The sequence below is a fragment of the Castor canadensis genome, chromosome 6, assembly GCF_047511655.1.
Source record: "Castor canadensis chromosome 6, mCasCan1.hap1v2, whole genome shotgun sequence".
Classification (NCBI taxonomy): Eukaryota; Metazoa; Chordata; class Mammalia; order Rodentia; family Castoridae; genus Castor; species Castor canadensis.
This window is the reverse complement of record NC_133391.1, coordinates 40,898,578-40,925,499: the sequence shown is the minus strand read 5'-3', so window position 1 is coordinate 40,925,499 and position 26,922 is coordinate 40,898,578. Positions and strand designations below refer to the sequence as shown.

The 26,922-nt window shown below is 41.4% G+C and overlaps 1 protein-coding gene across 4 annotated transcripts in view; it reads left to right on the top strand.

Moving 5' to 3' along the window:
• Positions 1-2,136: 2,136 nt before the first annotated feature.
• Positions 2,137-26,922, top strand: part of Slc6a13 (solute carrier family 6 member 13) — a 43,509-nt gene continuing 18,723 nt past the window's right edge. The window contains exons 1-4 of one of the 4 annotated variants that reach the window (XR_012448918.1): positions 2,137-2,500; positions 12,482-12,688; positions 24,298-24,432; positions 26,013-26,153. Coding sequence is in view for 3 of the 4 variants with exons in the window: in XM_074076326.1 (XP_073932427.1) it covers positions 12,487-12,688; positions 24,298-24,432; positions 26,013-26,153 (478 nt within the window). In the remaining variant the exon portion in view is untranslated. Of the gene's footprint in view, positions 2,501-9,946; positions 10,084-12,481; positions 12,689-12,793; positions 13,967-24,297; positions 24,433-26,012; positions 26,154-26,922 lie in introns of those variants that run through there. The other 3 variants (XM_074076326.1, XM_074076327.1, XM_074076329.1) reach the window with 3 other exon arrangements.

Here is a 26,922-nt window from a genome sequence, read left to right as displayed (position 1 = left end):
CAGATAAAATAGCATTCAAGTTTTGTTATTTTTTAAATGGGTAAACATGAGGGGATATAGAAGAAGCTGGAACGAAACAGAAATTGAGGTATAAAACACTCCCTCGTTTTCCCCTCTTTCCAAGTCATTCCTTTCCAAGTGAACAACAGCACTGCTTGGTTGTCTACAAAAAGCAGTTGGGGTCCAGTACCAGAGCAGCTGCAGGCTCTGTTCTAAAGAGCAGAGTGCAGAAGAGGCTGCAGGAAGGACAGAACAGTCATCACCACAGATTTAGGCAGAACAAAGTGATCTGAGGACCAGAGTAGAAGAAACTAGACTAGGAGACCTGTCACAAGGGGGTGGGGAAGTTCACAGCCTAAGAAGAGTATGTGGATACAAAGTAAATGGGAAAAAGTTAGGGAGTGACTCCTGTTCACATAGGTCAAGGTGACACCAACACTCTGCTATTTCTTTAAAGGACCAGCATAGCTTCCCAAACCAGAAAGAAGATTCTTCTTGAGTTTATGTTTGAAAAACACCTTCAGACTGAATTCCTAAACAAGATAGTAATGTTGTATTAACCTTGGAAGCTGAGTTCAGGAGTGGATCTAGGTTTCGTAGGCCCTGGAGTTTAGATAATTGTGGCAGGGGTCTCTATGAAAAATAGAACAGACTTAAGAATTGAAGACCAGTCGTAGGGTATTGGAAGGCACCCATGCAAGTGAAAGAACCTGAAGCTTATGCTTTATTAACTTCAAGGTAAATCTACTGTACTTCTGCTGGGTGTAGCAGAAGAATATGCTAAATCCTGACAGTAGCTTTGAAACCTTAGGCAATTTACTTTTCCTTTCTGAGGCTCAATTCCTCACCTATGAAATTGGAATGGATAATGCCAATCTTTCTGGGTTGTAACTGAAGACTAATTAAAAGCATGTCTGTGACTGTCCCTCGCACAAGAATAACTGCTAATATTGATGGGACTGAGTCTTGGTAGGTATGGCTCATGAAAGGTGAGGATTAATTATCTCTAATTCTTGGAGATTGAGGAAAATACCTTTAAACCCATTTAAATCTTACAGTTATTTGCTAGGTGAACTAAGTGGTTCAAAATTTTTATCTATACCCACAAGATTGCATTGTACTGTCTTCACAAAGTTTACAATCTATTGGTGCTAGCTCTGGACTATAATTATTTTTTGGCAGTGTTAGAGTTTGAACTCAGGGCCTTGCACTTGCTAGCAAGCGCCCTCTCACTTGAGCCATGTCTCCAGCCCTTTTTGCTTTAGTTGTTTTTCAAATAGGGTCTCGTATTTTTGCCCAGGCTGGCCTGGACCATGATCCTTCTGTTTATGTCTCTCATGTAGCTGGGATCACAGGGTCGCACCACCACATCCAGCTTTATTGGTTGAAATGAGGTCTCACTAACTTTTTGCCTAGATTGGCCTCCTAATCTCCACCTCCGAAGAAGCTGGGATTTCCTGAGCCACCACACCTGGATCAGGACAGCTGTCTGTTCTTTGTCAGAACTTGAGATCAGCTATGGAAAACCCAGAGCTGAAGTGAAATGTCAAGATGATCCAGTGTTACCCTTTCATTTTCCAAAGAAACCAAGGCCTAGAGAGATAAAATGGGTCATCAAGGTAACATGACTGACGAGGGCCACATTCAGGACTAGAATTGTGGAGGTCTGCCTCCCTGGTAATCCTTTTATTTTTTTTAATCAGATATTGAAATTTTGTTCTCATTCTCCATTTATGTCCTTTCTTTTTACTTTATTCCCCCTCTTCTCTCCATTGGCCACATTGCAGAACTTTATGGAATTTCATCGTATTTCAGTACTCAGGCTATTGGATCTTCTTGAGGCTTCTGTCTCTTAGACTCCTAGTGTGTAGGTAGAGTTCTCTCAATTGCTGAATTTCTTTCTCTCTCTTCCTTCCCTCCTTCTCCTTCCTCCCCTCTTACCCTCACTTCCTTCTGGTTTTGAGTTGGGATCTTGCTATACATCCCAGTCTGGCCTTGAACTCATGATTCTCCTGTACTTAGTACTGAGATTACATGTGTACATCACATGCTTAGATTCAATTACTGAGTTTCTTGATTGGTGGAAACTATGAATTCAGTTGGCAATGCAGAGCTGTTGTTGAAACCAATACACTATTAGCCTGTCAACAAGGATGTGAAAGAACCATAGGAAATTTTGCACACCACAGCTTGACAAGGGTGCTAAGAAGCTGGAGAGTTTCCAGAGAAGAGCAATGAAAACAATTGGTGGGGTGAGAAGTAAGAACTCTTAGGAAAGATGAAAGGATTTGAAATTGTTTATCTTGGAGAAAAGATGGCTGAGGTGGCTTTGAAAAGGAAAACAGCTGCAGAACATCTTCCTGAGGATAAAAGGAGAAATTAGCCAACGGCAGCAAGAGGAGTTAGGCTAAGTTTCAGACATAGCCGCCTACTGGAGATGTCCAGGGAGATTTTTTTTTTAAAATGTCCAAGCTGCAACTCGGGAACCATTGGACGAAAGGTAATGATTAATTGCTGGAGATTATGTGATTTGGAAAGGGCTTGCTGTGTCAGTAAGTTTTCCATTACTCCCCCAGTTTAAAAAGAGGAAAGGTTTACTTTGACTCGCATTTTTAGAGGTTCCAGTGCATGATCGGTTGGCTCCTTGCTTAGGCCTGTGGTGAAGTAGCATATCATAGTGGTGAGTACATGGTGGTGCAACCTGTTCACCTCACAGCAGGCAGGAAGGAACAGAGAAGAGGGGCCGGAGTCCCAATATCTCCTTCAAATGAGCTAACTTTCTCCCAGTAGTTCCCACCTCCTAAAGGTTTCACCACTTCCCAATAATGCCGTGGCCTGAAGACAAAGCCTCCAGTACATGGGCCTGTGGGGGACATTTAAGATCCAAACTGTATCAGTCGCCAAGTGGGATGTGAGATCTTACTTGAAAATGGCTTATGTATATAACAGGTATTTAGAATAGGGCCTCCTTTAGAAGCAGGTTTTGAGATGGTAGCCTTTTTCAGGTGCAGTAGTTCTCAGCCCTGATTATGCATCAGAATCATCTGTGGAGACTTAAAATCCATATTTCTGGAGTCCACACCAGAGATAGACAGATATACATATATATGTGTGTGTATGTGTGTATGTAAATTATATGTAATATACATAGATAGATACACATTTTTTTTATCTTTGTAGTGAGTCCACCCTGTCCGCACAGGAAATCTCCTTCCAGGAAAGGAGAACACACTCCTGGATTCCCAGGTGAGCTGCTCCTCTCACTAGCATCCACTTTGAAAGGTGCTGCAGAGTGGACAGCATTAACTTTGTCTCAAAAACACTAGAGCGGTAGGCTTGGGGAGAAGTGCAGGTTCACCTTTACTTCCCTCCTTTCCCAGTGTACACTTACACGCCAACCTCAGGCAGAAGCCTAACACTACTCAATCAGCAAATGTGTATTGAGCAGCTACTATATGTTCAGTCCCATTGTATCCTTTGGGAATAGAGAACTCCTTAAGGAGTTTACAATTCGAGAACACAAGAGAGACCATTAAGTTAAATGTACAGATTTCCACAGAAGTTCAAGTGAGAGAGCAGTCAACAAAGGCTAAAATGACCGGTGACAATTTCATGGAAAGTGTGGGATTTGAGCTGGGTCTTGGGGACCAGGCAGGATTTGAAAAGAGACTGAATGAAAGGGACCATGCCAGGTGAGTCAGGAACAAATAGGAAATCTTTGGGGAACTTGAGAAAAGGAGCTTTACTGGAGAGGAAGAATGTGTGAGATAGTAGAAGTAAAGTCTGGAGGGGTGGATGGGGCCGTTAGCCATAACCCAAAATGCTTAATAAAATGGGCAAACTATAGGGACAGGTGACATAGTATAGAAGGGACAGCAACATATCAACATGGACAATCTCTTGGAATCCTTCCTTTTCCATTTGACACAAGCCCACTAAAGTTGACTTCCTCAAGATGCCCAGTTAACATTTTTGTGACTTTGCAGTTCTGAAAACTATTTATTATTGTGAAAATATTGGGAGGATAATGGTCCAATGACATCAAACTATGCTAGAAAAAAAATTTTTTTGGCAGTATTGGAGTTTGAACTCAGGACCTCGCACTTACTAGGCAGGAGTTCTGATACTTGAGACATGCCCTCAGCCCCCAAAAAATATTTTTAAATTGAGGATGTAGGGGTAAGATATAACAAGAGTGAGGAAAGTTGGGATTTGACTAATTTTGAAGCATAGAGAATTATAGGGAAGAGGAGGTGTAAACTGCAGCCAAAGCCTTGAGAAGAAGTGCAGAATCCTTTCCCCTAAGAGTCTCTAGGACTCAGTTCACTTCTCATTTTAGTACTATGAGTGTGTGTGGCTTCTGTGATGGAGAAAAATGAGAAGCCCCAGACAGACAGGAACTGGACAGAAAATATCAGGCCTTGGTTTTGCTGGGCTTAGCATTGTGTTTGAACATAAGCATTTTCACACTTTGTGATCAGGGTGATCAGCATACAAATAAAACTACTCTGTGATCATGTGTGAACAGAGACATAAACACAAGTGCTGTCCAAACCAAAAAAAGATAAAAAGTTTCTGGGTTCCATGAGTGACTACCACTTCTTTCTAATCACAACTCTTAGCTGTGTTTTATTCTTCTTACTTCTAGATAAGATCCGTCCATTAAGACAATCATAAAATATCCCTTACTAACATGCAATCCAGAGCAAAGCCTTGTTCCCTGAACCATCCTCCAAAGCACCTGACATTAGCCCATTCTATGATAAATGCTGCCAACACCCTTTCCTGAGATGCCCATGGTTCCCTTCATGCACACCCTCCCTATGTAGCAATAAGTAAGAGACCCAACATGTTTAACTCTATGTGTGTTTTTCAGGTTAGATGTATAGATTTCCACAGGAATACAGGTGAGAGGAAGTCAGAAAGGGCTAAAATGACTGGTGACAACTCCATGGACAGTGTAGAATTTGAGCTTGGGGATCACGGAGGATCTGAAAAGACCAGAGAGTGGTCTCTGACTGGTGGGCATGGCCACAGTTGAGTGTGCCCTATTTGTTTTTCTCTTGTGTGGGGGAAAGTAGGACAGATGACAGCAATATAGTCATGTTTCCTTTTGGGTCCCCTCTCTTCTGGACTTGGAAAATAGTCATCAGCAGTGAGAGAAGATACCCAGGCCACCATTTGCCTTCTATATCAGTTAGCTAAGCCGTTGGTGCATCAATATGTTTTCTGGCTCGTCACAAGTGATGTCCTGTGGTGCTGTTCAAAAATGTTTAGGATAAAAAGTTGACTGGTGATTGAAGTTGCTCTCTTTAAATGCTGTCACTGTGGTCTCATTCCTCACCCTGACTCAGTAGTGTCAGGGTATGGGACTTGTGCTGAGAATTTCCCATTTACTCAGAACCCCTGTTCCCTGATAATCAGCCAAGACCTTCCCGCTGAGACTAGTTATATAAATGTTGCAAGTCTCTGCACTCAGAATCAGACAAGAAATCAGGAAAACAGGAGTTGGAAGAATGGAATATAATTGGAAAATAAGTAGAATTACTTTTCTGGGGTTAAAGAGAAAAGGTAGATTTTCCTTCTTTAATAGGGAGAGCAGAGTAGTGGAGGAAGATTGTAGAACATATTGGGATAGCCTTCCGATTAGTTCTTTAAACTATTCTTCAATTCTGATGAAATTTTCAGTGGAGGAAACGTTTTTGTTGGCCATTTTCTCTACTGATGTCTTTTCCAAAGTAAACACGGCATGGAGTTTTCACCTTTTTGTTGTATTTTTGATACCCTAGAGTCAAAGTGTAACATGGTAGTTATAAATAATGGGCTTTAGATCCTACAAAGCTGATTTCAAATCCTGCCTCTCATCATTTACTAACTATGTGACCTTGAGCAAGCCATTTAATACTCTCCAAGCTTCTTTAAGTCATCCCTATGCCTGCAACAATCGTAATAGTCCCTGTATCATAGGATAAGTTGGTACATGCATAGCACAACACAATTCTTTGGTACACTGGAAGTGCTCCACAAACATTAATATTGAAGATTGATGGCATAATATACTTTGTCTTAAGTTTTGTTTCATTAAGAACCTGGGCTTATAGAATGTAGGCTAATCATCTCATCTAAACTCAAACACAACACAGAGAGAAGTCCTCAAAGGTTTTAGTGATACCTTTGTGTTACACATGTAATAATCCAGATTTTTCATAGCAGGGCAAGTATTTGTAATATGGAGTAAAACATAATTGTAAAAAAATCCCTCAAAATTTAAACTAGTTTTAGACTTACAGAAAAGTTGCAAAAATAATAGTTTCCAAATATCCTTCAGCCAGCTTCCCCTAAAATTAGCATCTTATATAACCATAGTACAATTGTCAGAACCAGGAAATTAATACCTCTATAGGTATTCTGGACTTTATTCAAAGTTCATTAAGTTTTTACACAGATGTCCCTTTGTATTCCAGGATCTTGTCTATAATCCTATCTAGGATCCTATGTTGCATGTATCTCCCATGGCCTGAAACAGTTCCTCAGCCTTTTCTTGTCTTTCCTACCTTGGACGCTGAGGAATAATGACAAGTTATTTGTTGAGTGCCCCTCACTTTGGGTTTGTCTTATGTTTCCTGAGGATCAAACTGCATTTTTTGTAAGAATACCACAGCAATGTTGTTGTGTCCTTCTAAATACCTTGTATCACACAGTTCATGGTATTAATGTCTTACTGGTAATGTGTTATTCCTGGGGATGTTGACCTTGGTCACTCGGTCAAGGTGGCTTCTGCCTGGTTTCTCCATCATAAAGTTACTATCTTTCCCTTTGTAGTTAATAAATGTCTAGGGAGAGATACTTTGAAACTATGTAAATTCTGCTCCTCCTCAAACCTTAACCGATTAATTTTAGCAGTCATTGGTAGATCTGCAGTGATTATTACAGTGCTTTTTGTCTAATGCTAACTCTCTAGTTATCTCTTCTATGGAACTGTACTGTAAGAAAGAGCTCTCCTTTCTTCCCCAATTATTCATCTACTTTATTATTTATTTACATTAGCATGAACTCATGAGTTGATGTTATTCTTTGGGTCAGAATCCAATATTATCTTTATTTATTTTGTTCAAATTGTTCCAGTTCTAACATGCCATAATTTTTAATTTTATTATTATTAATATTATTATTGGTGGTGCTAGTATTGGGGGTTTGAGTTCAAGGTCTTGTGCTTGCTAAGTAGGTGCTTGTGCTTGCTGCCTACCAAGTGTGAGGCCCGGAGTTCAAACCCCAGCCCTACCAAAAAAAAGAACAAAACAAAATCCAGTACCTCCAGAACCTTGTTTTGTAGTTTATTCCTTTTGCTGCTTTGTTTTCTTTTAGTGTGATATTTGAAAAGGAAGATATTTTTTAAAAAAAGTTAATAGGTTCCTCACCCCTGTGGTTAAATAGAACTACACCCCTTAATTTAAAGGTCTCCAAAGAAGAGAACCCACCACTTCCTTTGCCACCATTCCAGTGTTGAAGTCAATATGCTTACATATGTTCTTTTTGTTTGTTTGTTTGTTTTTAGTGGTAGCGGGGTTTGAACTCAGGGCTTCACATTAGCCAGGCAGGTGCTCTACTGCTTTGAGCCACACCTTCAGCTCAGAGAGATTCTTTTTGAAACAAGTCAAGCTTCTCTTAAAATTTGTTCTTGTTCTATTACTAGTGGAGACAAAAATTACTTGCGAGAGTGCATGATGACATAATGGTGTTTAAACATGCCCAGGATCAATTTGATACCAGCCAAGTCCTCCCAGGCTGCTTTTTCCATGGCTTGCTATGTTTTGGGAAGCACAGCTTTCAGTTATCCTCACTAACAATTTCTAGTGAGTGTTCAAATTTATGCAGCTTGTTGAATAAGAACTCTTGAGTACTGATTCTGGTATTACCTGTTTCCAGGTTTCTTGACCTTGTTCCCAGGAGACAAAAGGATGATGGAAAGTTGAGCTAGATGCAAGGCTAGTCCTGCTTGATCTGCCCCAGACAGGCAGTGAAAGGGTCTGTCACCAACACTTATCTACCAGCGGTTCACAAATGGCTTCTCTTTTTCCTTCCTTCTCCTGCCCTACCTTGTTTAACCCAAGCAGGGGAAAATATCATAATTTCATAGAAAAACATAAAATAAATTGGGGATAATAAAAATATAGGAAGAGGGCTTGGAGTGTGGCACAAATGGTAGAGTGTCTGCCTAGAAAACACAAAGCCTTGAGTTCAAACTCCAGTACCACCAAGAAAAACAATTTAGAGAGGAATAAAATAGTAATAAGGCAGCAGTTATGTCAGGATAATTCTGATGATGCCCTGATCACTGGGGGTCTTTCCTGAAAAAGAAATTCACCATGAAAATTGCCAAAGCTGTGCAGTATTAAGACTTCTTAGATTACTGAATTTGAATCCCAAGTAGACTCCAGTTATCTGGTAATCTTAGATTACAAGTGCCAAACTTTATCATGCTTAGTAGCTCAATTAGTAGGCTATTAGTAAGTACTACTCAATGAAAAGCAAAAATGGAAGTCAATAGCATTGCTTTGAAGGTGGGCTTTTTTGCATGAGTTTGCAGCTTTACAAGGTAAAATTAGGCAAATGGACGGTAGAAGAGAAGAGGAAAAGGGGCAGCTAAAATATGAGTAATTGCCATAAAGGCATTGTGACATGCTTCCCTGACCTACCCCATGCATTCTATGAGAAATCATAGAAGTAGAAACTACTTTAGAATGTCCAATTTGCCCTCTTTTCTACTCCTTCCTGTCATGTCAGACACATATCTGTGACCTCACTCAGTCATCTGCTGCAAATCCCCACCCTACCTCAGGTGTACAGTCTGCCCAAAGCCCAGCTTTCTCTTTATGTCATCTGCTTCCAGAAGATTCCATGCTCACTGTGAGTACTTCCTTAAGGATAGATAATAGTTACCATTTGGGGGCTTGCCACATATTAGACCCTTTATATATGCCCAGCATCTCCTAAAATCTCATACCACCTTGCAAGATAAGGAACATCCTCCCCATTTTATAGGTGAGAGAACAAGACTCTCAGAAGTTGACTTTGCTTGAGACCCCAGGTTAGAAAGCAGTAGAAGCAGCACTCAGATTCTGTACTTGTTCTGGTCAAACCTTAAGCTGATTCCCACTACACTGTGCTGTACCTAAGCAAGTGGTGGACCTAAGACTGCTCCTGGTCCAGCAAGTCCAAGTTGAATGAATGGCTGCCTCATTGGGTGGTTGTTGCCTGTAAAGGAATCTGTGGTTAGCTCTGCTACCTCATATTTGCACTAACTCTCTTCTTATGATGGGATTAGGGCTTCGCTTTGTTTTAAACCTTGATACTTCCTTTCTCTCTCTTTCTCTCTCTCTCTCTCTCTCTCTTTTAAATTCTACCACATTATTTTAAAATTAAAACAATATAAGAGTAGAAGTGAGAAATCTCTTTTAATACTATCTCAATTCTATTCTCTGAGTATAACTACTATTAGTTGTTCAGTGAGTTATTTTCAGAGTTTTTCTGTAATTTTATGTATGTGTGTGTGTGTGGTAGGAAGCTTTTCTGACTTCAATAAGCTGTATATCTTTTTTTCTAAATCATTGTCCATTCAAGATTGTAAACTGCAAAAGGATAAGATAAATGTGCTTTTAAATTTATCTGCACAGCACTTGGTCAAAGAAGCACCTATTCTTGATGGATTTATAGGAGCACTTGAGTTGGGGAAAGGGATGGAAGGCAGATTCCTCTAGAGAGATCTAGAGATCACCAAGAGGGAGGGACATGTGAGAGTCAGGGAAGAGAGCACGCTTTTGGTAAGCTCACAGCAACTGGCCCGACCTACCAGGGTGTGCACACAGTCCCCAGGCTGTGAAATCACTCATGTGTGAATTGTCTGGTGGCTGAGGGGAGGGGAGAGCACGGAGGAGGCAGGAGGACGGAATGTGGGCTGGGCCAAGTTTAGGATTACAAGTGCCACAGAGGCGTTCTTGAACCACACTTTAAATAGCCAGCACCTTCCCCTTCCCCTAGATGATAATTCTGCTCCAACTGGACCTCTGCAGAAGCTTCACTAAGGTCTGGAATGTTTTCTTCTCTTTCTTTCTTTTACTTTTTCTTCTTTTCCTTTTCCTGTTTCTGGGTTTTAGACTGCAAGGTTGGTGGAATCCATAGAACATACAACCAAAGGGCTTTTGGTTAGACATGTCCTCTCTTAGACAATGTTTCTGATACTTAGCATGCATACGCAAAGACTATATGTTATTTTCTTGATTTTTTGAAATTTGGGTGACTGATGACTTAAGGACAATGTGAGTTGGAGGAAAAATCCCATAGATTAAGAGGAAAGACATTTGGGTTTGATTCCAAGAAAACAAAAGCTTTCTTCTCTGTGAAATGAGGTAATGATCAACTCTTTGATAGGACTGAAAGAAAATACAAATTTGAACAAAGTTATATCTCCTTATTTAATTCTCATAGATAAGCATATCCTCTCATTCCCACTTTTACAGATGAACAAACTAAGACTGAATTATTTATTAACTTCTCTGAAGTCAGGCTGTGGTGTGAGAAAAACCTGAGATTTGAACCCAGGCTTGTCTGATTCCATAGCTCATGTCCTTTCAACTGCCCCATGCCACCTCTGAGAACAACCACAGTGAGGCTCAGGGAAAGGACTGCTGTTTCTCCTGGGGTCTGGGAGGGTGAAGAAATGAAGGGAGATGGCTTTCCATCAGTGAAAGAAGAGGCCCAGAGTCAACACAAGACAGCCTTCTCAGAAGGACCAAGGAGCCCCTTTGGGACCGGTGGCTGGAACTTCCACTTCTTGGCCCATAAACAATTTTTGGAGCCCATTTCCTAATTTATCAAAGAAGCTGAGATGCCTTCTGTTAACTGAATTTCTCTCTGACTTTCTGGATCCCTTGGGTAACCCAGCTGGGGATACAGAACCTAAGGAGAATCTGGGCCCAAGGGGACTCCTGCTGAGAAAGTTCTTTTAATATGAACTTCTTTTGAGGTTTGGAAAAAGCCCACCTGCCTAATTCTCTAGAAAAGGGGATCCTATAAAATGAGAGGAAGTCATTTAGAAAGTACTTAAAAGAGACATGCTGATAAACCAAGGTGGCCAAAGTAATTGGACATATGTAAGTGGAGGGGACAGAGTAGGTTCAAGCCTTGGCTGTGCAACCTGACCTGTTTGTCAACAATCATACTATTTAACTTCTCTGAGCTGCTGGTAAGAATACATTCTAGGATTGCAAGAATGAAATGAAATGAATGTATATAAAGTGCTTCGTATGTGGTAGTTGCTCACTATATGTGAGCCACATCCACCCCCACCCTCAATCCCAATAGTAGAATAGGGCATTTCTGCCAGTGAAAAGTTTAGAACTATGGTACTTCATTCATTTCATGTTATCTTCTCTGCTGTAACAGATTCTTACACTTGTCATTCTCACCCCCCCAAAAAAAAAAACCCCAAAAGGAGTAAGAAAGAAAAAGAAAAAAAGTCCATAGTTTATCTTTCTCTTACCTTGGTCTCAGAGAGAAATGAAAGAATGAGCACCTAGATGAGCTCAGCTCATCTTACTCAATCACTGATCCCATTCAAGCTCCCTCATTCTTTTGGAAGGATTTTAAAAACTGGCTTTTATTTTCATATTGCAAAAATGAAACATATTCTTTGATGAAAATGTAAAAAACATAGATAAGGAATATATTCCTATTATCCAACCACTAAGAGAGAAACATTTTGGTGGATATCCTAATCTTTCAGTGCATGTAAATACTTGTTAAGCATGATCATAGTGTATGTACTGTTTTTACTTCATATATTGTGAATACCCTTTTGTTTCAATGTACTCTTTTCTGTAACATAGTTTTTAATGATTACACAATAGTTCATTTCACATACACACACACATGCCATAACTTACTAACCTATCTACCATTTTTGGAGACTTACATATGTTCTATTTTTTTTTCATTATAAACAACATCCTTAATGCCAACTCTTTTACCCATAGCCACAATTACTTCCTTAGGGACAAATTCCTCCAAGGGAAATCAGTGGCTTTTTGAGTAAGTAACATGTCTTCCTTTCAGTGCTCCCCAGCATACAGAGTAAAGAAACTGGAGCACATGTTAATGTTGTCAAGGCTGACTGTGGAAAAGCAGGGAGAACACAGATAACCCAGGAACTATGCAAATTCAGGCCCCAACCCAAGAGAATCTGGGTGGTCGAAGCAAAGCCCTGTCCTTTAGTGTCGGTGCTTTTTTCTGAGACATGGAAGAAATATGTAGTCTCAGTATCTGTTATGCAGCTCACCAGTTAAAGAGATTAGGGGGGCAGTGGCCTACAAAAGAAGAAATTCACCCTTTTCCAGTGCACTCATTCCCTTGGGAATTTTCTGAAAGCAGGAGGATTTCCTTTGTGAGTTCCCAACAGTAACAGAACATCCCACTTGTTTTACAGGTAGGATGGATAGCAGGGTTTCAGGCACAACCAGTAATGGAGAGACAAAACCAGTGTGTCCAGTCATGGAAAAGGTGGAGGAAGATGGCACCCTGGAGCGGGGGCAATGGAACAACAAGATGGAGTTTGTGCTGTCAGTGGCCGGGGAGATTGTTGGCTTAGGCAACGTCTGGAGGTTTCCTTATCTCTGCTACAAGAATGGGGGAGGTGAGAGCCACCTTGCCACCCCACTCACCCCTGGAAGGAGGATGCTTCCATTTCCTGCACTTACTACCCTTCTGGGGAGTTGCATAGATGCCTAGAATGCTGCAGTTGGAAGGACCCATTAAGAACATTCTGCAGAAAGTCTAGAAAATTATGTGAATATCATAGGGTTCTTTCTATGATAGCATGACCTCATAGCAGTATGAGTACAGGATTGGAACCAAACGGATTAAGGTTTGGATTCTGGCTGTACTGCCTACTCTCTGTGTGATCTTGGGCAAGTTACTTAAGCTTTCAGAGATACAAAGGCTGTTTCTGTAAATTGAGATAGTAATACCTGTCTTTCAAGGTTGTTGTAAGAACTAGAGGTACCTTATGTAAAGTGCTTAATAAATAGTAGCTACATTGATGATGACTTTGATATCAAACTGTTCTGTGGTCTTGAGATTCCTTAGCCTTGTGTGTTCCCCCCCTCAGCTGGCACCATGACATTCTCAAAGCCATCCATTGCCCACCCCCACCAGAATCATAACCTTTGACTCTAGTGACTCTTCCTTTAAAAATTTCCCTGTGTATATTTGTGTGCATGCATGTGTGCGTGTGTATGTATTTGTGTATCTATTCGTGTGTGTAGGGAAGTCATCAACGCTAACTCTTTATTATTTCTCTATTCACTTCTTATTCTGCATTCCAGCCCCCCACCTTGGGTAACTCTTATCATCCCCACAGCAGTGTTGGTAATTTATTTTTTGAGAAAGGGCCTCACTAAGTAGCCAAGGCTAACTTCAAACTCCTAGTCTCCTGCCTCAACCTCCTGAGTGCTAGGGTTGCAGACATGAGCCACCATGCCTGGCTAATGATGGTAATTCTGGTAGCACTAACTCACTTTTAGGGAATCTCATATTTCTGTGGGAAGCCTCAGAGAGATCGGCCATGTGCTGCAGGGTTTTGCCTGACCAGTGGGTTAGGAAAGCTTACAGGGGTTGAAGATCTCAGGTCTGGTTTTATAATGAGGCTATATGCTGGGCTGGAGGAATGTCAAATGCAGAGGTAAGTCACCAGGGAAGATGCTGAGAAGAGTGATCAAGCCATAGAGCACAAGGATTGGAGGGTACTCTAATGCAACATCTACCCTTTTGCAGGGGAGGAGGAGTCTCCAAACCCACTAAGCTCGAGTTTCCTAATGATTCTGGAGGGAGAAAACATGCACCCCAGGGTTGGAGGTAGGAAGACCAGGAGAGAACACAGAGATGTTCTGTGCCCATAGAGTCACACTCTCAGGTTTGTGGCAATTCGGAATTGACCATGGGGTTGGAAGTTAACCTGGATTTTTCCAGAGGGAATGAGCTAATGTGCCCTTTCTCCCCAAGAACTCTGGTTAGTGGCCTGAAATCACTGGACTTTGCTCAGTCTGCACCGTGATGGAAGATGGGAGTCTTCCCACCTCTTATCTAGCCCTAGACACTCCCCATGCTTGTTGAGGAATTTGGGTCTAAACACCTTCCCCTTAGAGAACTAGGTGGAGGGATGAGGCTGGCCCAGGGCATAAACAGGAGTCAAGGACTAAGCTGTACACTGGGACTCTGTATCTGGAACCTAGTAACCAGCTTAGCCCCTCACATGGCAGAAAGATTAGGGGGTGAGCAGCTTTCCCCAAGCCTCTCTGGAATTGCATAAGTGTTAGCCTGGGAGTTAGCAAGAATGGCATGAAGAGGTAGGAAACAGCAATCTCCATGTTCTGTGCAAAACCACCAGGCTGAAGAAGAGGCAGTGAAGGGAAGCGGTGAAGGCAGCAGCTGAAGGATGTGGGGCTCACCCTGCTTCATTTGCCTGGCAATCTTTGGATGCAAGCTCTGTGCCAGGGCTCCATGTACTTTTGTGCAGGCCTGAGAATGCACTGGTTCTGTCTTGCATGGGAATGCAGTATAGAAGAGTACCTGCGGCTGCTGGTTTCTCACATGGGTGCTTGTGTGGGGAGGCGGAGGAGGTAGAATGATTGCTGAGGTGTCTTCCCCTTGGATGGAGCCAGCTTCCAGCATGCTGATCTCACCTGACAGTTGAAGACATTTCCAGGGATCCTTAGATCCAGCCAAGTTCTTTATTTAACCTTTAGGCCACCACACATTTTCATCCCTTGATCTAGCACTAGGCCTTAGCATGCCTCCTTTCTATTTGCTGATAGATGACAGCAGTAGGAGGGGACTGCTTTGAAGGACTTTGAAGCTAGAGACTAATACCCAGGTTTGCTCTGAAGGGCATGAGTCATCCAGGGCTGTTGGGTGAATTAATGAAAAGACTCCTTTGCCAAAGACTGAGCAAAGATATGTATAGCCATTACAGGAATCCAAACCTACTGTTGTTCTTTTCTTCCTTCCTTCCTTCCTTCCTTCCTTCTTTCTTCTTTCTTTTCTTCTCTCTCTCTCTCCTTCCATCCCTCTCTCTCTCTTTGGTTTTGGGTTGGTTTGATCCATCTCCCTTTGGTTTAGAGATTAAATTTAAATCCATGGCTAGCAGATTGGGACTTGGCCTTCCAAGAAGGGTGCTGGAATACTCCAGGGCCTTGGTAACCACAGCCTGCTATGGGCATCTTTCTCTAAGTCCACAGCTTCACACACATACTTTTTTGCTTGCTGCAGGGAGAGGGAAGGATAAGGTAGGAACCTTATTTTAATATATTTGTTCAGTGAGAATGTCAGTGATGAAAAAGTCCCCAAAGCATACTTCTAGTTCCAAATTCAAAATATAAGTGATGTCTTTTTTGGTTTCTTTTAGCTGAGGCCAGGTAGATGAAAGAATGGGTACACAGCTGCAGTTGAAAACTGGGGAAGTATTTTGAAGCCTATCTAAACTCAGAAGCAGTGGATGAGAGCATGTATTTTAGGGAGTTCGTTGGGAGAAATGCCAACCCAGGATGTTGTCTATGTCCTGTGGTCCATCCACCCCCAGCACCTGCCTCACCCTAAAGGGTCTCTTGCCTGTCACTTATGTCAGCACATAGCCAGTCAAGCCCTGAGTCTGACTGTCATTCAACAACAAATATTTATGGGATACCTAGCAAAAACAGAAATTGTTCTAGGTGGTTGAGGAATGTCTATAAGCACAACAGACTAGTGTCCTACCCTTGTTGGGCTTACATTCTAGAGGACGAAGACAGATAATAAACAATAAGTAAATGAGTAAATTACATAGTATATCAGAAGTTACTGAGTGCTATGGAAAAAGAACAAGTAGAGCTGGATAAAAAGGATTAAAGTGTGAGTTTGGGTGGCAGCAGTTTTTTAAAGAATGGTCAGGGTAGGTTTCACTGAGAATATCTGAGTGAAGTCTTGCCAGGAGTGAGTTGACCATGTGGCTATTCCAGTCAGAGGAAACAAAGGATAAGTGGTAGTAAGCAGGAGGCCCACTGGCTTGTTTGAGGAGCCACAAAGAGGCCAGTGAGCCCAGAGCAGAAAGAATAACTAGAAGGTGTGGAAAGAGAAGTAAATAGTGTGTGGTGCAGATCAGGTAGGCCCTTGTTGGCTACTGTAAGACGTCAGCTTTTATTCTAGTGACGTGCAGTCAGGGCAGAGCTCTGAGCAGGAGTGGCATGATCTCACATTTTAAAGTAATGTCTCTAACCATTGTGTTGAGAACTGATAATCGGGAAGTAAGGGCAGAAGAAGACTATATGCAAGGTTAAAAATCTTGGATTCATTCTTGATTCTCTTCTCTCTTAACTGTTGACTCTACTCAAACACTCAGATCCCAAATGCTTCAGAAGCTGGGCCTTCAGATGGGGCCTCTTCAGTTTCCTGGACCCTGGCTGCTGGCAGACTACGTTCCTCAGCACCGAGAATACCTCCATCTGGAGGTATTCTCCATGTGAGAGCTGTGAAATCCAACCACTTGCCATCACCATTGCTACCTCCCTGTCTAAATAATCAAGGGTTTTTAAATTTAATTTTATTTTTTACCTGAATACACTGTAAGGAAAGTGTTTTCATTTTCTGAGATATAAAAGGCCATGAAAAGAGCAGATTTTGAGAAGAAAATAAACAGTTGCATTTTTGGAATGCTGAATTGAAATATCCATGAAATATTTAAGTAGAGTTATCAGTTAGGCAGTATAATATATGAAACTGGACTTTGTGAGAAACGTCTGGCTGGAGATATAAATTTGAAAGTATAAGAGATCAAGAAACTTAAAGGATCTGGGAACAGAGGAAGAACCAGAAATGGAGACAGAGTAACTAGTAAGCAGGATGAAGTGTTTTGAAAAGCCAAGTAAAGAAATTATGTCAAGGAGGAGGGAGATGGGTGGGAATTGATTGTTGGAGTTAGCGGCATGGAAGTCATTGGTGGTCTGAATAAGAGCAGTTGCAGTGGAGTGGCAGGACAAACACCGATTGGAATGGGTTTAAGATAATGGCAACAGAGAAGAATTGGAAGTCGGAAGTCTGTGTTATTGGGACAACACGGGAACGAGTGATGCACGTGGCTTTGCATTCTTCCTCCTGGGTGGAAGTCAGCCAGTTTGAGTGTGGCATAGGAGTAGTAACGTGTCAGAGTAGCAGCGTGGATCCCGGAACTCGCCAATTGGCTGAAGAAATTGCAAACTTGAACTTTTTTCTCCAGCCTTCCATCCTCAGTTCTCTGGAAGGAAAAGCAAATATGGATCTTCTAGCAGGGTCTATCTAGCTAAGGCTCCAACCATGGGGATAAGGAGATTCTGGATAACTCAAGAGGTGGGATATGGGGAGGAAGGTGGTAGGAGATTTTTGTAATACAATTAAATTTGCCTTCTAATCTCAGCTCAGACAAAACTAGCTTGTCGGTCAGCTATTCTCACTTAATTTCCAAGTCTAGGTTGTTGAAAAACCAGAGGCAGAGGTCACCCATGCCTTGGTTTTGCTAGTCTCAGAGCAACAGATAGAAACCACCTTGAGGGAGGGCAGGTGCTTCCTTCCTTCCGAACCCCTTCCAAGTCTTTCTCTCTTCTGATCCTCAGTCCTCAAACACCTAGATCCTGGGTGCTTCAGAATCTGGGCCTTCAGCTGGGATCTGGCTGGCTGAATACTTAAGACTGGAGTCCCCATGTGAGGGCGCAGCAGGACGTGGCACAGATGGACCTCTCAGAAACAGGAATCTTGGAGGGGAAGGGTAGAAACTGTTCATCTCAGCTGTAGGCTATAAGGAGTGACAGTGCTTAGGGATACAATGTAAGCAGGACTAAATGGATTAAATCAAGGGGTACCATTAGCCTTGATGCTGTTTGTAGCTTCCAAAGCCTTTCTTCATAGGTAAGTTGTTTTAGTAGCAGATGACAATTTGTTACCATTTTTAGTGTTATTTAGTGCCCACTGGTGGTCAGGCTAATGTTGATTAGAGCATGTAACTATTCATTCTGTTTTTTAGAAGTAGCTGGAACATTACAGGTGACACCACAGGTGTGCTCCCTTTGAGAGAACCTGACCAGCAAAACCATTGTTTCTAGAATGGAAATTGGTCTCTCCCATCACGTGGGTGGGAGGAGGCAGCACACTTTGGAATTTTGTGGAGACTCACATGGGTGATGTGGGAATGCAGGTAACTGTGAGTGCCATCCACCATCTCCAGGACTGACTCCATCTTTTGATGGTGGTGACTGGAGGTGGAATGAGGCAAGTGCTTCTCAGAACTCCCTGGGTGACTCTTGGACTCCACCCAACACCTGACCCCTTCTTCACATCTAGGGCAGTAGCTCTTCCTAGCAGGTGTGGACTTTGTGGCAGGCTGCCCTTGGTGCTCAAGGAAGCAGAGGGGGAAGGGAAAAGAGCTGACCACAGTTAATCATTGGCTTGGCCTACTGGTAAAAAGCAGGCAGTGTAGATATGAAGAGGGGCTTGAGCGAGGCTGTTAACTCTTTCTGGAATGATTGGAGTTCTCAGCAGAGACTTCCTTTCAGCTACTGGGTTCTATCTTCCCTAATTCATCCCTCTTGTGCAGCAAGCCTTTGATTGACTTATGGATCTATGAGGCTCAATTGTTTCCAACCATTATTTCTTTGGACTTAGGGTAATCAAGTGCTCACTAATGCCTGAATTATGGGTGTGTTGACTACAAACTATGGATGGGAAAGGTGAAGAAGTGGAGAACTCTGTTCCCCCTTAATTTAGAATAAACTGCACAGATTTAAAGTGTACAGTTCAATTTGTTCTTTTTTGACGGCACTGGGGTTTGAACTCGGGCCTCATGCTTGCTAGGCAGGCACTCCACCACTTGTGCCACTTGGCCAGCCCTTAGCTTGTTAAGTTGTTGACATATGTATATACCTACGAAGCTGCTGCCACAATCAAGATCATGAACATATCCATCACTTCCCAAAGTTCTCTCCTGCCCCTTCCTAATAATCCCTTCTGCCCATCTCTGCCCCCTGCTTCTGTGCCTAGTGCAACCACTGGCCTCGTCTATCACCATTTGCATCTCTTTGACTTTCTATAGAAATGGAAGCATAAACTATTTACTTTTATTTGTTGGGCTTCTTTCATAACTATCTTGAGGTTCATCCATAGTTGTGCCAGTGTTCAGCCCTTGTCATTAAGATTTCTTCACATATTCCAGATTCAAATCCCTTATAAGCATCTTGCAAATACTTTTTCTCATTCTGTGTCTTGTAGTTTTCTTTTTTTCAACAGTCTTTTCAAGAGCAGGCATTCTAAATTTTGATGAAGTTCAGTTTATCAATTTGCTCTTTTATGAACCCAATTTTCAGTGTCACATGAAATCTTTGTCCAATTCAAAGCCTCAGATTTTCTTCTAGAAGTTCTATAGTTTTAGGTTATACATTTAAGTATATGATTTAATAGACTTGGGTTAATTTTTTGTACAATGAAGTTTCAGACTGAAGTACTTTTTTTGTTGTGTCCACTTGTTTCTGCACCATTTGCTGGAAAGACTATCCTCTTTCCAATGAATTGCCTTTACGTCGGTCAACAATCAGTTGTCTGGTCAGTGCGGGAGCTAATGCCTGTAGTCCTTAGGAATCAGAGATCGAAAGAATTGTGGTTTGAGGCCAGTGTGGGAAGATCCCATTTCAACCAATAAGCTGGGCATGATGGCATGTGTCTGTGATCCCAGCTACACAGGAGGCAAGGGGTAGGAGGACTGCAGTCCAAGCCAGCGCAGGCAATAACAGGAGATCCTATTTGAAAAATAATGGAAGCAAAACGGCATAGGGACAAGGCCCAAGTTATAGAGTGCCTGACTAACAAGCACGGGCCCTGAATTCAAACCGCCAGTACCTCCAAAAAACAAATTCTGTTTGGACCAGACATGGTATCACATACTTGTAATCCCAGCACTTGGGAGGCAGGGGATAGGAGGATGACAAGTTTGAGGTAAAGCTGAGCTGTATAGGAGTCTGACCAGCGTGAGCTACACAGTAAGATCCTGTCTCAAAAACAAAAAACCAATACTTTATACTTGTGAGTGCACATATCTTTTATAACTTTTATCAGATTTATTCTTAGGTACTTAAGTATTTCATCTTTTTATGCTATTGTGAGTGGTGTTATTTCTTAAATTTTAAATTATGACTGTTTGTTTCCAGTATTTAGAAAAATAATCAATTTTTATATGTTGATCTTGTTCTCCAACCTTGCTAAACTCATACTTATTGACCCTTGTAGGGTTTTTTTTTTCTTTTTTTGCACATTCTAGAGAACTTACTTTCTACATAGAATATCATGTCCTCTGTGAATAAAGCAGTTTTCCCCTCTCTTTCAATCTGAATAACCTTTCATTCCTTGTCTTGCCTTACTGCCCTGTCCAGTGTAGGGTTGAACAGAAGTGGTTAGAGTAGGCTCCCTCTTCTTGTTCTCAGTCTTTGCAGCCCTTCCCCGTCAAGCATGATGTCAGTAACAGGTTTTTGTAGGTGTTCTGTATCAGGTTAGGGAGGATCTTTTCTACCCATCATCTACTGAGAGTTTCTATCAGGAATGACTGTTGGATTCAGTCAAATAATTTTTCTGCATCTATAAAATTATCAAATGGTTCTTTTGAAATTCATTAACATGACAAATTACATTGGTTTTTTTTTTTAATGTTTTGTGTTCTTGTAGTAAACACCACTACCTAATATATTATCTTTGTGTTATTGTTTTGTTTCTGGTTTTTGAGACAAGTTCTCACGATGTAGCTCAGGCTGGCCTCAAACTTGCAAGTCTCCTGAGTGCTGGGATTACAGGCATGAGCCAACATACTAAGCTATAGATTATCCTTTTAACATAGTGTTAATTTGGATTTGTTAATCTTTTGTTTAATTTTTTAATTTTATGTTCATGAGATATATTGGTTCTTAATTTTCTTTTCCTTTAGTTTCTTTGTATGCTTTTGTTATCACAATAATGCTGGCTTCATAGAATGAGTCAGACGCAATCTTTCTGTTTCAGTACTCTACAACAGTTTATGTAGAATTGGTGTTCTTCCTTAAATGTTTGGAGTATTCACTAGTGAAGTCATTTGGGTCTGGAGTTTTTTCACAGGAAGGTTTTTTTTTTAACTAAAAAAAAAATCAATCTGTAAGAATTAAAGTACAATTCAGATTTTTTCTTTCTTTTGTGGTAGTAGGGATTGAACCCAGGGCCACTGGGCAAGCTCTCTATCACTGGAGCCAGGCCCCTCGCTCTTTTGTTTTTAGTTTGTTTTGAGAGAGGGTCTTCCTCAGATTTGACTGGCTAGCCTGAAGCTCACAATCTTCCTGCCTTCACCTTCCAGTAGCTGGGATTACAGGCTTGATAGTTTGTGTTTTGCAAAGAATTTGTCCATCTTACCTAAATTGTTATAGATCTTAACATGGACTTTTTCATGTATTTTCTTCTTATCCTTTTACTATCTCTCATTTGTCATACTGGTAACTTATGTCATCTAGAATTTTATCAATTTTCTTAGCACCACTATGAAATATCAACATTAATTACTGCCAAATTCTACTTACTTGACTCATGGGTCATTTAGGAGTGTGCTACCTAATTTCCAAATATGTGTGGATTTTCCAATGCCTTTCTCCTACTGTCTTCTAACTTAATCAGAGCACATGTTTGTATGTCTTGAATATTTTTTAACTTACTGTGATTTATTTTGTGGACTAAGGTATGGTCTGTTTTGGTAACTATCTCATGTATGCTTGAAAATATTGTATATTTCTGCTGTTGGTTAGAATATTCTATACATGTCATGTAAATTGAGTTGGTTTATATGGTTTTGAAATCTTTTATATCCTTACTGATTTTCTGTATACTTGTTCTATAAATGAGTGAAGAATATTAAAAATTTTGATTTTAATTAGAAATTTATCAATTTTTTCCTTGCAGTTCTATTAGTTTTGCTTCATGTATTTTAAAACTCTGCTTTTAGATGGAATTGAGCTTAAGATACTATGCCCTTTTGATGACTTGGACCCTTTACAATTATGAAATGACCTTCTTTACCCTTAACAATGTTATTTGCTCTGAAATCTGCTTTTTGTAATATTAAGATAAACGCTTGCCAGGCATGGTGGCATAAGCCTGTAATCCCAGCAGTTTGGAGACTGAGGTGAACCTAGGCTACATGGTAATACCTTGTCTCAAACAAACAAACAAACAAACAAACCACTTCAGCTTTCTTATGATTAGTATTGGCATGATGTATCTTTTTCCGCTGTTTTACTTTTAACCTCTTCATATCTTTTTTTTCCTCTGGTGGGACTGGGGTTTGAACTTGGGGCTTCATGCTGACAAAACAAGCTCTCTACCACTTTGAGCCACAGCTCTAGTCCATTTTGCTCTGGTTATTTTGGAGATGGGGTCTTGTGAACTATTTTTGCCCAGGCTGGCCTTGAACCTCTATCCTCTCAATCTCAGCCTTCCACGCAGTTAGAATTACAGGTGTGAGCCACCAACACTCAGATGAAATGCATTTCTTTCAGGCAGCATATAGTTGAATCTTATTAGTTTTTTAAAAAAAATTCCAATCTATCAATCTCTGTCTTTTAATTATAATATTTAATATTTACAGCATTTACATTTAAGGTACTTATCGATATTGTTAGGTTAAACCTATTTTATTTATTTTATGTTTATCCTGTTATTTCTTTGTTCTTCCTTTCCTCCTCTGCTGCCTTCTTTTGGGTTAATTGGATTTTTGATTATTCCATTATTGGCTTTGTTCCTTTGTTGGCTTATCAGATAGCGTCTCTCTGTGTTGCCCAGCCTGGTCTTAAACTCCTAGACTCAAGCAATGTTCCTGCCTTGGCTTCCTGAATAGCTGGGATTACAGATGTGCATGGTTGTGCCTGTAATCTATGCAAACTACTGACGTCATTTCCATTCAGTGTATTATTTTATTTCACACATTGTTTTTATCTCTAGAAGTTTGATTTGGGTCTTTTTCAACATCCTTAATGTCTCTAACTTTTTGTAACATATGTGGTACAATTATAACTTTCTAAACGTCCCTATGTGCTAATTCTAACATCTGTATAAGTTGTGGGTCAGATTCAGGGGATTGATTGATCGTTTATAATGAGAAACATGTTCCTGCTTCTTTGTTCCTGGTCATTTTTTTGTTGGATTCCAGACCTGGCAGGTTTTTTTGCTTTGCTGGTTGCTGGATAGTTTTCTGTTTCTATAAATACTCTTGAGTTCTGTTCTGGGACCAGTGAAGGCTCTAGATCCCTTTGTACCTTGCTTTAAGGTTGTTAGAAAGGAATGGAATTGTGTTCTGTCTAGAGATAACTATTACCCACTACAAGCAATCGCTCTTCCACAGGCTGTAGTCAGCATCAGGTGACTCCTGCAGTGGTTCAGTCTGGCTAGTAGGAACAGATTAAAACTGACTTTTAAGGTTTCTGAGTAGTTCTTTCTCTCACCTCAGGTGGTTTCTTTGCACCTCTGTGCTGACCAGGACAGTTGGAAGTTTGAGGCATGCTGTGCAGAGGTCAGGTTTCCCTCTCTGGGTAGTTCTCCCACCTGTGGTACTCTTTTCTGTGAACTTCCCTATCCACTTTGGCAGGAGATAGAAGTCCATGTAGAGAAAACGCCAGCATTTCTGATACCTGTAGGCTCATCTCAGTGAATGGTTATGAAAACAGAAGCAGAAAAATTACTAAAGGGCAATCTGATTTCATCCTACTGAAAATCCCTACCTGAGCTGGGTGTGGTGGTACACACCTGTAATCTCAGCACTTGGCAGGCTGAGGCAGAAAATCAAGAGTTTGAGGCCAACATAGGCTACACAGCAAGCCCCTGCCCACCCCCCGACCTGACATTAGAAGCATGCATTTCTTTGAAAAGAATTATAGACTGTGGGCTGTGCTCATGGCCCTGGGTTGTTAACCACTCAATGAGCTCCTTCCTAATTCTCAAGTGTGATTTAGGGAGCAAACATTGGTAGGTATATATTGAAATTGCATTATGAAAATGGGACTGTGTAGGTCCTAGGTAACTTGGTGACTGTTGATCACTGCTGTAGTTCCAGACATGTAGACAGACATCTCCTGCAGTTTTGCATGCTTCCCACTGCTAGGATTTGGACTGGGTGGTAATGGGAGGATGTGAGTGTGGACCATGAAGAGGACTTTATCAGGTAATGGAAGGCCTGTTTTCTCCCCACAGGTGCCTTCTTTATCCCCTACCTCATCTTTCTCTTTACCTGTGGCATTCCTGTCTTTCTCTTGGAGACTGCACTGGGCCAGTACACTAGCCAGGGAGGTATCACAGCCTGGAGGAAGATCTGCCCCATCTTTGAGGGTGAGTAACGTGGTCAAATCCAGAGAATCTTCACTTGTGGTTATAAATTTTATTTGGAATGATTGAACCACGAACAGTGGTTCTGAGATTCAGGCAAGACTCTTGTGTCTCTGTGTACGTACCTTTGGTTTGTGGGCTGCGCTTGATCCATCAGAAGATGAGGGAGAAACAGACAAGGATAGGACAAAGGCTGCAGGTTAAATTAGTAGAGTACAAAACTATCTTAGCTATATATGTATTAAATAATTTATATTTTAAAGATATATTTAATCAATTATAAAACATTTAAAAAGAGAATTTTAAGTGAAGAATAAACTAGTTCATTAATAGTCATTTCATCTTGACAAGATAACTTTCACTTTTAGGGTGTTTGTTTCATTTCTCTGCTTATTTGAGCAGTATTTTCTTTAAGTTTTTATTTTGGAACATTTATAGATTCATAGAAAGCCACCAAAGTAGTGCAGAGAGGTCCTGTGAACTCTTTGTCCAGCTTTCCCTAATGGCGACATCTTACATAATTACAGAATAATAGGAAACCCCAGAACTGTGGTACTGTATTCACAGACCTTGTTCAGATGGAAGTGGTTTCCTGCACCCTCAGTTGTATGTGTTCCGATGGTTCTGTCTGATTTTATCGCGTCTAGATCTGTGTGACCACCACCACCAAGATCCTCACAGTCCATCATTGCAATGACCTCCTTCACATTGCCCCTTTGCAGTCACACTTTCCCCTGTCTCTCCCCATAGCTGACCTCTGTCAGTCCCTATTTTGTCTTCTTTCCCTCTAATTTTGTCATTGTGAGAGTGTCATATGAACGGACTTGGCAGTACATGATGTTTTCGTGATTGGCTTTTTACTCAGCATGATGCCCTCGACTCATCCAGGTTCTTTTGTGTAGCAATAGACCATTCCTTTTTCATTACTGAGTAGTACTCCACATCGACCAGATACCACAGTTTGTTTAAGCATCCACTCATTGAGGAACATTTGGGAGTTCTATTTCAATATTTCTTTCTCTTTCTATAGCGCCTATAATGTATCAGTATGGAATATGCATAGTTTTTGTTCTAGGATTGAATGCTAGTGTCTCTGCAGAGTGGTATGTCATGACTGTTTCATTTTACACAGCTGTAATTACGAGAGGATAAATATTCTTTAAAGATGTTCATTCATATTTGCATTTCTCCTACGTGAATTGTCTGCCTCTGCTTTTAACTTGTGTTTTTAATGTTTCAGAAACATGTCAGACTAATTCTGGGGAACATTAACTAGTGCTATCATGGAGTTAATCTTACCTATTCTAAAAATAACTTTGAATAAGCGAACTTCCAGAGTCTGAGAAAGATGAAAGTGCACAGCGAGCAGGCCCAGTGCAGTAGGAGGCAGGAGGAAAGTCCTTGTCTGACCTGGGAGGGCTGTTGGAGCTGGGGTGGGAAAGGAGGGCCAGGAGCGTTGGCCCCAGTATCTTGTTTTAGGAGCTGATGGTGGCATGCAGGCCCCTTCCTGAACAGGGTGGGAGGTGTGTGAGGAATCTGTGCACCGTCCCAACCTAGTTCTACTCTGTCCTCACCCCGCCCAGGCATCGGCTACGCCTCCCAGACGATCGTCGTCCTCCTTAACACCTACTACATCATCGTGCTGGCCTGGGCCCTCTTCTACCTCTTCAGCAGCTTTACCACTGACCTCCCCTGGGGAAGCTGCCTCCATGAGTGGAACACAGGTAATGTCGTCACTGGAGCCCACTGCCCCCTCCTGTGCTGCCCCATTAACCAGGAGGGGGATTGTCCCTATCTCCCAGTCAACCCCAGCCCCAGTCTGAATTTGAGATCCAGAAATCAGCCAAGTAGAACATGGAGCACCTACATGAGCCTATGGCCACACCACCCCGAAAGCACCCGATCCTGTCTGATCTCGGGAGTTAAGCAGGGTTCGGCCTGGTTAGTATTTGGATGGGAGAATTCACATCCAAATGTGAATTCAAGGGGGATGGGGGGGGAGGGAGGGGAAGCTAACTCAGTGGTAGAGTGTGTGCCTGGCCCTGGACTCCATTGCCAGCACCACACACAAACAAACCCAAAACGTTCACCAGCAGCACAGGCAAAATGTGATGGACGTTTTGTAAAACAAATTGACGTATTCAAACCATGTGTTATGCAAATACATGGCTTCCTCCTAAATGTTTAGCCATTTATTTATTTCAAGTTGGAATGTGGCCAGTTTGGTACATTTGTCTACTATTTGTTCATTTACTCACTTCTCATGTCTTCTTTCTGGTATTATTTTAGGTCGTTCAGACTTGTAATCTATCTAGGCTTTACTAGGGAATGAGTTGTTTTGTATGCCATAGATATAATTTATAGTAGCAATTAACTTCTCCTGTGCTTATAAGACTATGTGATTCACTAAATCTAATGTATTGAAAGTAATGACAATGACAACAACATCCAGGGGAGAGCTGCCTGCCCCAGAGCTCTGTCCACGGGGATGGG